Source organism: Gopherus evgoodei, chromosome 5, assembly GCF_007399415.2.
Source record: "Gopherus evgoodei ecotype Sinaloan lineage chromosome 5, rGopEvg1_v1.p, whole genome shotgun sequence".
Classification (NCBI taxonomy): domain Eukaryota; kingdom Metazoa; phylum Chordata; order Testudines; family Testudinidae; genus Gopherus; species Gopherus evgoodei.
In genome coordinates this window covers 90,037,243-90,049,830 of record NC_044326.1, presented here as the reverse complement: position 1 = coordinate 90,049,830, position 12,588 = coordinate 90,037,243, and the positions used below count along the sequence as shown (strand labels likewise).

The window sequence follows — 12,588 nt, the reverse complement described above, 5'->3', positions numbered from 1 at the left end:
ATTTCCCTTTTCCCAACCACAGAGAAGAGTGTCTATGTGCCTGTGCATGCTGCCAACATGTAAGAGTGATTCTGGATACTTCAGAATACAATCTGGGAAATCACTGGGTTATTATTAAATCTTAACAGAGATGTGTGGTAGGGTGGACTAGGCCCAGAGGCCCCCTGCTAGAGGTCCTGGATCACCCTGCCCCAGAATAGAGCAGAGAGAAATCCACCAGACAGCCTAGAGTGGCTGCAGAGGAGCAGCCAATCAGAGGGGCTGATGAAGCAGTCAATCCAGGGCCAAAGGGCCTTATATAAGACAAGCAGCAGAGCAAAGATGATCAGTTGCTATGTGGAGTTTGATGAGGGAGGACTGGGTGCCTGGCTGGCTGGCCGGCTAGGCGAACAGCAGGACTGCAGATAGCTCACTGCAGAGAGCTCACCAGACAGAACTGAGCCCAGCAGAGGCTGCCAAAGACTAGGCGCTTGGCTGGACAGAATAGCAGAAAGCCGCCGAAAGATCAGTGTGGGCAGCCTGAGCCCAGGGAACTGAGCATAAAACCTGGCCAGACCAGACAAGAGTACTGAGATAGGCCCTGCTTTTCTAGTAGCAGACTGAGCCCAGGGAAGGCTGCTGAGAAGGACACCAGTTGAAGGTACCAAGATGGGCCTCAGCTAGGTGTCTGAAGAAGGCAGTGCCTCTGAAAAGAGGCCAAAAACTATGGCCCCATTCCAGGGCATTATACCCCGGAAGGAGGGGACAGCATGTGTGGCTTGGCTGGAGGGCTGAGCTGCCAAAGACCATCCAAGAGAACCAGCAGCTGTGAGGTGCTCGCAAGAGGCAGGTGCCACCCTGGTGTAAGACCAAAAAAGAAAAGCAGGCTCACACCTAACCGAGAGAAAGGGGGCCATCCGTAAGAGTTGGGTGCCCCCCACCTCTATGAAAAGACTGTTTGCAGGCACTATTGGCCAGAGAAAAGGGGGCATGCTCAAGAAACAGGTGCTGACGCCATTACAGGATGCCATTTCTCCTCAAACCTGTGGAATTTCAATTTTATATGATATGCACACAGCCAGTGGTAACCTAGGCGGAACACTCTGTTCCTCCCCCAAAATTAGGCCAGTACCACTATGGACTCTTTAAATATTATCAATGTCACTTCTTATTCAGACTCCAAATACAGCTGCTATGGCAGTGCTGATTGACCTTCCACCAAGCTCTGTATCTAACCCACACTGCTTGAAAGGCACTAGCAGAGACCCTAGAAAACTGGACTGGCCTCAGCATAAAAATCCTCCTTAAGGAAAAATCCTGAAGTTTAGAGTTAAGGAGTAAATGCACTAGAATCTATCAATCTCTGAGTGTATTACTCCTGTCACGATCCTCTATTAATTTAACTCAACTCCTAATGCAAAGTAAGTTTAGTAGTTGCATAGCTAACAGAAATTACTTACCCCGACATCTGTTCTTGGCTCCTTGTGTTCAGACAGGACACGGGTGCGGACCTGGGAAAAACAAATCAGTTGTGGGTTTGGTATTCCATGAAAGAGAAATAAGAGAGACACGCTTATGGATTTATTTCCATTGCTTTCTACTCTTTTTTTTTTTTTGGGGGGGGGTGGGGGGCTGGTGCCAATCCAGTCAGTTTCTAAATACTATTTTCTTTTAATAATTTACCACTTCAACTTTTTTGGCATCCTGCCAAAGTCCTATTTCTGAAAACCCATTTATCAGTCTGAAACTTCCTGATTCTCCACAGGAGAGGGGACTATGCTCAACTGCACCTTTCATAACTTCAGACCCTTACTGAAATGACTGTTAGGTTATAAAATAACTCACAGCCTCTTTACTTAGAGTCATTCTCAGAAACCAACATTCTTCAAACAGAAGAATTACTTATGGATATAACAGGGTGAATTATATTGCAGATTCTCCTACAAAAGTCCACACATTCATGCATATACACTTATAAACACTTCCCCTACATTTGTATGTATCTCAGGAGTTTTCTACGCTTAACTCTGACTGGTTTAACTAAGGGTATTTTTTTAAACCAGTTTAGTTACACCAGTGCAAGTCTGTGTGTAGATACTCTTATCGAAGTTTAAAAGGAGCTTATTTGATTGTTCCAAAGTGGATAAACACTTAAATAGACATTGGGCCTGAGAGACAGAGAAAAGAATGACTTTGTAGTCCAGTGTTTTAGACACCCAGAAAGAAGATGGGAGACCCAGGGTCCAGTTCCATCCTCTAATCCTTATTCACAGTTGAACTTAAACAGGAGAGACTGAGGCAGTCCCACATCAGAATATCCCATACTTCAATGGTTAGAGCTCTCCTGAGAAGTGGGAGATCACTGTTCAAATCTCTTCCCCCTCCCCACCCCGACACAGAGGGGGGAATGGAACCTGGTGAGTGCTCTAACCACTGGGCTCATAGTTACTGCGTAATGTGAGTGCCGCCACCACCACCTCCTGCTGTGAGATTCTGAATGAGACCTGATCTGGTAGGTGGCCTCTGGGCACACCTACTGGATCTGGCAACTCAGGCAGATCAATATCTATCTGCTCCCAGTTCATAAATTGCTCTGGGGCTTAGGCAAGAGGTAGGCATCCAGACGCCTAGAGGAAGGCAACAGAGCACAGATGCAGAAATGCAGGCACAGAGGAAACTTTGACCATGAAAAATTAGGCATCAAGTGAGTTTAAGTGCCTACACAGTTCACAGTGGAGCCAAAACTGGTGCCTAACTCTGCGGTTTTGGTGCCTTAGTACTTTTGCGGATCAGGGTCACCCAGTTAGGGGACAGCCTGATACCCTGCACCTGTCTCCTCCCCATAAGTCCTTTTAGGTCATCTGTGTGCCTAAGCATTCATGGAAGGCACAGACCCTCCACTCCTAAGAGTAGGTTCTCTAGTTGTCCCTGGCCTTTTACAGGATGCAGCTTCCTTGTACCCATGACTACCCTTCATTTCCCCTGCAAAGACCAAGGAAAATCTGGCCTAATATTTATTTTAATAATCTGTTTTCCAAACACTGATAATTGTTTGTAGGTACTTTTAGCATGTATGTAATTTTCTTCTGCATAACCTTAGAATAAAGTTGAAACTCAGTAATGTCTTTCTTATGTTGGCATTTGTCATAAAACAGAACCCACTCACCCTTTAACCCTGGCCTTCCCTCGGTTTATCTGTTAGTTAAAATATGAGATAAGGTTTAAGGAGCTCTTTCCTCAAAGGTTTGGAGTGAGGAAACATTTCTCTTCTCAGGCAGTTATTGTGCAAAGATTTTCACAGTAAGAAGAATATTTCCTTCACAAATGAGTGGAGACAGCAAGAAAATTTTACATTTCACCCACTGAAGGACCAATCATCTGGTCCACATTACGAATATATGGATATTCTTTTGGATAGTATTAGATATTCCTGTGTATTCCTCCAGTTAGAGTTCAGAGGAATATTGCTTCTATGCAGACCACTTATTCCTACTTTTCACATAAAAAGTTAATATTTAAAATTTAGAGTAGTTATAAACACTGCATATTTTACAAGTGAAAATACATTAATGTCACTTTCTCCTAAGGCATGTTTCACTTAACATACTGAGACAAGACTATAACCTGTTTCTTCAAAAAAAAAAAAATTGTACCCTTGACAGGCAAAGGAGTGGCTAGAGTTAGTACACATTTTTAACAAAATAAATCTGTGAAAGCTGATAATTAAAAAGTAACATTTGGCCCAGAGTTGCAGTGATGTAAGCCCCTTTCTTATTAAAATGATTATAAGCAATTTCTTTAACTAATATGAACAAACAATTTGTTTAAGAACTACTGCACAAACTATCCCTCCTTCACTGATGTCTATGGAGTTGTTTGCATCCAGACTCCTGTTCAGCAAAACTTTCAAGTTACTTTTAATTTTAAGTATATGCATAAGTCCTGTTAAAACTGAAGTCCACTGATTCGCTGAATTGAAGTCCTGGGGCACCAATGAAAAAACTAACTAGATGGTCAATTCTGCAGAGTATTGAGTGTCCTCTACTCTCACAGAAGTCAATACGAGTGGAGAGGTCTCACTTCACAGGAGGTACTCAGAACCTTGCGAGACTGCACCCATATTCTACTGTATATTGCCCCAATTCAGGAGAGGAAGCACTCTCCTGGATAGAGACTCTTTCCTGAATCAGCACCTATATGAAGCAGGAATGGAGGAAATGTATAAAACAGCAAACCTATGGTGCAGACTTCTATGTAGTAAGAATACCCAATTTCATATGCAGTGAATTAATAAAATGAGGGAAACAATTTCTGCTAAGCTGAAGAACTGCAAAAGAACAACTTTAATTTAAGTAAACCTTGAGAGATTAGTTAGAAAAATTTATTCACAAACTTTGTCACTTTGAGTTGCTTTTTGATTCAGCCATGTTCACACACTTTTTTTTTTTTTTTACCACTTTAGAGTGAATATACAAACAATTTTTTGTTAGGACTAATGCCAGAGAACAGCTCCCTTTTGTGTAAATAGTTGTATTTACTAAGATTACATGTAAATATAGATATTTATCAGCGTTGGTCAAAATTTTTTTAGTTAAACGGTTCTTTGAATGAAAAACTGAATTTCCAACTGAATGAATTTTACTGTGAAAAGTCTCTTTTCTATGGAAATTTTCAGTTTTTTGTCAAACTGGACACCCAAAAACTGAAATATTTTGATTCAGATATTCCACGGTGCCTTATGGGAGTCGTAGTTGGGTTGCCTAGTGTACCCATTCTCCTGTCTGGCTTGGGCTCCCCACCTGGATATCATCTCCCACGAGGCACTGCTTTGCCTCGACAAGAGGACAGACCAGGATGCATTAGAGAGATGTGATCCAACCAGGGAGGCCAGTCTACAGAGGAAAATGAGAGCATGAGGCATCTTAATTACAACCTCAATGAGACACCATAAAGGCATTTTGAAGTTCAACTATTCTGGGTTTTGGTCAAAATATATATTTTTTAAATTATTATTCGCCGAAAAGTCAAAATGGTCCACCAAGAACAGGACCCATTTTTCAACCTGCTCTTTTATTTATGCCTTGGCTCAACCTCTCTCTCTATTTTTTTTAAATGAAGTTTTGGACAACAGGAAATAGAAACAACAACATGTGACCCAATTGGGCTTCACAAACAACAATAGTAAATAGTCAAACAATCAAAACAAAACAGTGATATTCAAACAACCCACAGGCTGAAATATATTTACATAAAGTGTTCAGAAAATAATTATAAATAACTGACACATTAGTCAAAGTCTCTAGATAATATGCAAACAGGACGAAAAGGTAATTCATCAGATTAACTATTCACTATGAATAGTTCACCCATCTCTAGACCAAGTCATCATAAAAAATGAAACACAGAATTAAAAAGAATTTTGAAAAGCAAATCATCTCAGTACTTTTCATAACTAAACAAAATACTGTTCCTTTTTGCATCTCATTATAAATAGGATCATTAGGGCAATTCTATTTTTTACAACTAAAGATAAACTTGAATCTCAGATACACAATACACTATCAAAGGGTGTTTTCTTTCCCCTATTTTGCTCTATGCTTTTGAGAGTAAAATCTGACCCATCAAGGAGTTTGTTTGCTCTGGTCTGGAACAAGATGAAGCAAGCCTTGAACAAATTACTTTCTTACCCTCGGAGAGGATATGTTTTTTCAAGACAACAGAAAAGTAAGCATGCAGCGCAGTTCTCTGACTTCTACTCACCCTGTGGATGAACGAAGGCATTGCAGCTGTCGCTATTACAAATTAGGAAGACCAAGTGGGTGAAGTAATATCTTTTATTAGACAAGACTCACCCACCTCGCCTCTCTAATATCCTGGGACCGACATGGCTACAACAACACTGAAACTAGTACAAATATTCATGAGAAATTTTAATCTCTTTACCACATATACACAGCACAGATCACACACAAAGAATCAGTATTAACATTAGAACATTCTGAGTGCACGTACCACCGGGTAATCTAAGTGCCATATTTCTCCATGCATAATAAGTTGCATAGTTTTTCAGCTATCCTTCCTGTAGTCCTTTACCAAGATGTAAAAGACAGTATTGTATTATTAAACAGGCATTTATTTTTGTTATTCACGGCACACTACTTCACATCTACACTATATGTTGGAGATCAGATGACTAAGCCATTATCATTACCAACACCTCCTTGGTCCCATTAAAGAATTAGCATGATTAAAAACTAAGACACTTTTTATTCTTACACCTTTTCACATATTGCAGGCAATTAGTTCAAAGTGGAAGCAAAAGTACATTTCTTTTCTTATTTTAATATTTCATGCCTGACCTAAGTTCAAGCCTCTCTTCATTTCAGTTTATAACTGAAGGCTTGGTTTGTATATAGTGTATTTCTCTCTTATTATTTATCAATTAAAGTTATATTAACAGGCTAGATTCAGCTCTGTTACATCAATGTAAATCTTGAGTAACTCCACTGGCTTCCAAAGCGGCTCATAGTACTTATTATTCTGAACTGCACATGTATTATACCGTTCATACCTTCTGTTATGTGCTCCAGCCATCTCAGAGTAAGCAGATTTTTGCCACATGTAGATATTATGAGAATACATCATGAGGTGAGGCAAAGTGAGATAGACCACTGAAGTATTCCTTGGTAAGGTGATCTACAGTCTTGGCTATGCTAGCCTTTTGTGGGAAGTTTCCCACTGATGGTAGCATCAGCATCCCATTTTATCTGGACCTGCTCTCAGACAGCACCTTTTCCATGTAGGCATCCTTTCTGCACTAGTAATTCCCTCTACCGACATTTTATCTGGGGAGTGCAGGCACTGAACACAGAGCCAGCAGCACTAGCCTCTACAGAAGGTGCAGGTGGGGGTACGACCATAATCATGCCCCCCTAACCACGGCAGAGCTTGCCAGTGATGGAGGGGAATGCAGGCTGCATCCTCCCTTAGGGTGTCAGAGTTGATGCTTCAGCGGAGTCGACCAGAATCCCACTTCAATTTCTTGTTGCAGTGCAGCAACTCTACATACCTCTTTCCTACATCTGTAAAACGCCGTGCAAACCAGTTGTGGGATATAAGTAATAAGTAATAATACTACTGCCATGAATAGACCAAAATGTAATTGCCATAATAAATGTGGTAGAAAGAATAAGATTGCTGGAGGGTGTAGAGTTGGCCCAGGTATCAAACACCAAGTAATCTTCACTTGTACATGGAAGGGGTCTGGGGTTAATAAAGATAAATGGTCAAGTGCCATAAACATCAGTATCAAAGATAAAAAGCGATAAAGAGTCCTGTGGCACCTTATAGACTAAAAGATATATTGGAGCATGAGCTTTTGTGGGTGAATACCTACTTCGTTGACATCATCAGCTCAGGATTAAACAAAGACTGTGAATGGCCAGCCAACTACAAAAGCAGTTTCTGCTCCCTTGGTGTTCACACCTCAACTGCTAGAAGAGGGCCTCATCCTCCCTGATTGAACTAACCTCGTTATCTCCAGACTGATTCTTGCCTGCATATTTATACCTGCCTCTGGAAATTTCCACTACATTCATCCGACAAAGTGGGTATTCACCCACGAAAGCTCACGCTCCAATACCTCTGTTAGTCTGTAAGGTGCCACAGGACTTTTTGTCGCTTTTTACATATCCAGACTAACACGGCTACCCCTCTGAGTATCAGAGATGTTAGTTCTTATGATCAGGAAGAGATACAATATGGTGAAGAAGTTTGCTGATGACACAAAAATGGAAGAGGTGGCAGAACTCAGCAACACTGTATGTCTCCTGTTGATCAGTTTTACAAAACTTTAGTATTTCTGGTTCAAGGTTGGTAACTGAAATCCAAGTCTTGAAACTATAGATAATGATATCACACTTTTTAGAAAAACAAAAAAGGACCATTCTGGAGATACTAGTGATTAATTTCCCCTAAAACTATGGTAAGATTTTGGAGGTTGTAACTTACTGCATGACTGCTGGCAGTGCCTGGCGCAACTTAAATTGTTCAGATTTTTACATTAATTATGCAGCATTCACCAGCTCATTAACTTTAACATAATAGGCCCCCTTCTCGTATATTTGGTAGATTCATTTTTAAAAGAAGCTATTTATGAAACAACAAACAGATCCAAGAGTATTTCCTCTGTAGTTAGAAGATTAACCCTTTACTGGACAATTTAAATGACATAACTTCAGGCAGCAAAGACAGTCTGTCATACACTTGTTTATGGAATAGGAGACATGGTTCTAATATAAAATTTAATACCCGACAAATAGGAAACAAGAAAACAGAACTTACAGGATTTCCACCCTACCACAGTGCCCTGGCACAAGCTGGAATATGTGCCTGCTCTTGTCTGGATTGGGTTACACCAAGGGCTACAATTTAAAAAAAGATTAAATTTATGTATCTGAAGTGCCCAAATGAAAGGACACAGCTGAACACTTTTACTAGGTGGTGTTTAAAGCTCAGATTGTGGCTTCTCTTATGGGGTAGGGTAAAGTAAGGCAATTTCCTCCCTACTTCTGCCCGCCATCCCCACCCACTGTATTAGCTTGCTAAATCGTGGACAGAATTGCTCCTCTTCTAAAGAGCAATTTGCAAGCGAGGATGGGGTAAGCGAGGAAGATAGGGAGTTTAAAGAGGTGTCACAGAGTGCTCTTCTCCCCAGCTCTCAGGCAACTAGTGAGTCTCTGGAGACATTCTGCTTCTCCAAGGCAGAATGTCTCCCAATGCTCCCCCAAGGACAGTGTGTCAGGGCAGTGGCTAAAGAGTGCAAAGACTATGAAAAACACTGGGAGATTTCCCTGAGTGAGGACTGAGGACTCAGGTCAGCAGGATTTGGACCAACAGTATGTGGAACCTTATGTCTAAATAAAGGAGAGGACAAAAGTAAATTGGCAGTCATGGATAAAGGGACTTCTGTATGGTCAGACAAATACATTTTCAACAGTTTGTGCCAAACTGCACTCTGATGCTTACAAAACTAATTCCATGCTTCCTAAATTACAAAGCAACATCTTTTCTGTAATGATTTGCTTATCTTTTCCCATAAATAAAAAAATTACTGGAGATAGATTTGAATGTAAACATTTAGAAAATTGTTTCCCCCCATTTTTTTTAATTAATCTTATGCCAAAAAAGTCAGCCATAACACCTCCCCTAAATCCATACATCAATATAAAATAACAAATAAAGAGACCAAAAATAAAACTGCAAGGACTATGAAAATCATATCTCATACACATAATTATAACACCACCACTGTCTCTACATCTGATTCTCTGTCATGCAGCTATTCATATGACAGATAACTTACTCTTGAAGACAGAACCCAAGTTCAGTTTATATCTCACAATCAAAGTAAATATGAAGAGGCTGCCAAATCTGTCTGTATAAATCCAAATAATTTAATGTGTGTTCAGTATATGTAATGAAAAAAATGAAAGAAGGGGAAAGGCCCATTTATTTAACTTGCTAATAAGGTACACAGTATGAGCTATATGTTCATTTTTTAACTAAAAGAACAATTTTTCCAGCGATAAAGATCTGACAAACTATAATTAATATATGTGAGGGAATAAAAGTAATTTGAAGAAAAATGGTCTTTATAAATTAAAGATAATTAACAACTGAGCCTCAGCATCATTAAAAATAGATGTTCAACCACTACTATTAATTAATTTCTTCTTTACAGAGGCTCAGGGTACAGATCCTTGGCAGGCGTAAATTGCTGTCGCTTCATTAACTTCAGTGGAGGAGGAAAGGTCACACATTGTTGCACTCAGCAAAAACTACAGCAACATACAGGTCCCCAGTGTAACAGCCTCCTCACTACTTCCTTTGCACAGTGGAATCACCTTCATTGGGTTCTGGGGGCAGATGTAGGCAAAGAAAGACCTTGCCATGTGGCTTCAATGCACATGTCAGACACCCATAAAAGAAAACAGCAATCAGAGGTAGATCAATCACTGGGGGCCTGTGACACCGGCCCACTCAGAAAAATGAAAAATTAAAGTAAAGTAAAGGCACCATTCACAGCTGTTAATTTAACTGCATGGTAGTAAAGGCACCATTCACCGCTGTTAATTTAACTGCATGGTAGTATTTCCATCTCTCAGAAAAAGAATCCAAAAGGAGACAGATGCTCAAATGCCCCACAAACCGCTTAGCACATTTTATAATGAAGGGCTCAGTGATCACATAGTGCTTAAAGTGCTTACAAGAGCTATGCTGTATTCTGAGTCCGGTTCCAATTGGCTGCACATAACAAGAGTTTCACAGCATCCTGCCCAGACTCTGTCTGGGAAGATCAGCCCCTAAAGGTATAGCTACTAATACCACAAGCTCCAAGGCAGCAGCAGCATCATAACTTCATGGAAGGTGCCCACAGTTCAGTGAACAGCCTGGCAGCCACAGCAAAGCCATGATGTGCTCTTTTGAGGGTCTTTAATTAGTAAACACACAAGACCTTAAAGCAAGTGACTGTGACCCAACTAAAATATTGACCTGCAGCAGCCACAGGCAATCACACAAGAACTCTCAGACCACACACATATATCCCCACAATAAGGAAGTGACACAATATAGTGAATTATCCAGAGTTCATCACAGTGGTAAGCACCAGTTGATACAGTCAACACTGCTCTTAGTAAGCTACATCATTTACTGAAATGTACATGCTTCTATTTCATTTAACAGTTGGTTGCCAGTCACAAATTTTTATGGCTCAGGAAAGCACCACAATTTTTTTTGTCATTATATTGCCTGATTTTCTAAGAGTAGCAAAATATGTGAATGGTTTTCCACCTGTCTCCAGTTACATTTGAACAAAACGCAGGCAGGTTAAAATACTGCACAAGTAATTAGATATTCTACACACCACCTCAGTTTCTAAATTTTACATAGTATAGTATCATGCCTCACAGGTTTTGTATTCATGAGAAAGTAGTATTTTGTCTTATGTTGCTAATTTTCTTCACACAAACATATGACTCATAATGCAAATTAGAATAAGGGATAAGTTAGTTAATGAGCAAGAGGACGCTGTAAGACAAAATTCTGAGTACAAAACCTTCTCCCTGAATTGTTTAAAATTTGATGAATGGTGCACTATTACTCAGAGCATCTCACAAGGTGCTGAAATGAGTTTGCTCAAGTTCCTTATTGCATATCCTTATGCAATAAGCATTTCAACGGAACTTCTAAAAAAAAAATCCATTTCTCTCTGTGTGTTCCTTTATTTATGTCAAAGCCTGTAGCTATTTGTTTAAAATACATTCAAATTCTAACCTCAGAAATCTTACTATACATCAAAGCATCCTAACAACTTAAATGAAATTCAAGCTACAAGCAAGATAGACACTTCATACCTGTGTTAAATGTAGGTATTGGTAACATTTCTAGTTCTTGAAAGCATACACTAACATTCAATTAAACAATTTAAATAAATTATACAAATACAATTCAAACATTAAACACAAAAACATTCTTGCTTCCCTAAGCAACCCAAGACTTTTCAATATTTTACACATGGTTTCCATAGGCTTCCTGGCTTGGGGGAGCACTTGAAAGCTAGAATCTTAAAATTTTAAATTCTTTGCATCTGGAACAGTCCTATCCCTGCTATACATGTTCTATCTAATCTTCCTTTAAAAGTTGGTATTCTTGCTTTGTGGGTGCCTAGAGAGTCAGACTATAGAAGGACTCCTAAGTTCAGAAGCACTGTGAGCTAGCTTAATTATGTAATAAAGCAATGGAGCTACCCAGTTGTCACTCCCTGAGAAGAAGTAAAGAGAACTACCAACACAATTTCCCCGTCAAAAAGCTAAATGCTTTTTGCATTTCCTTTATTTAAAGTAAATTTCACTGGAAGCTTTTTACAGTAATTCTGTGCCAATATACCTGAACTCTGCTATGGCTGAATGACCTATAGAGTTGTGTCTACACTACGGAATTTTAGCAAGAGAATTCCACCAGTTAGTACCAGTTCAGCTGTACCACTGAGAGCCCTTGTATAGAAGGGACTCCAGCTGCTCTAAATGGCTTTACCATCACATCAGTTAAATCTGATCAGTGTTTGTAGGCAGCGTCCAATACAAAGGTTGATGTGTTTCCAATGGAAAGCATGTTCTAAAGATAATAGACATACTGCATCTTTGCTTCATCAGAGAATATAAAATACAGTATATAAACATTTTCTATCCAGTGACCCCAAGGGAAAAAAATAACAGAAAAAGTTTGCTGGTCAGAAAACAAGAAAAGTAATAATAAAAGAATGCCACTTATATTGTACATCTCTTCTTGTTTGGGAGCCCAAATTAGAATCAGAAAAAAAATATTTATTTGGGGATTTTATTCACCTAAACAAGTCAGAATGCTCTGCAAGATCAAGTAACGAGTTCAGTCTAATTGGAGAAAAACTCCTTGCTATGTGTACACACATGCATATATTTTACTTCTATGTCTAAATTTAGTAGCACAGTTTCAAATATGTGAGTTGCCAAATTACAGTAGTTTTTGTTTGGTTTTATAACATAGATAAGCTTATAAAAGTTACTCTTT

General features: G+C 39.5%; 1 protein-coding gene across 2 annotated transcripts in view; it reads right to left on the bottom strand.

The window, feature by feature from the left end:
- The window catches only part of INPP4B (inositol polyphosphate-4-phosphatase type II B), a 514,637-nt gene that overhangs the window by 241,768 nt on the left and 260,281 nt on the right, over positions 1 to 12,588 (bottom strand). For both annotated transcript variants that reach the window (XM_030563920.1, XM_030563921.1), the window contains exon 7: positions 1,440 to 1,490. In XM_030563920.1, the coding sequence (XP_030419780.1) occupies positions 1,440 to 1,490 (51 nt within the window). The remainder of the gene's footprint in view (positions 1 to 1,439; positions 1,491 to 12,588) is intronic.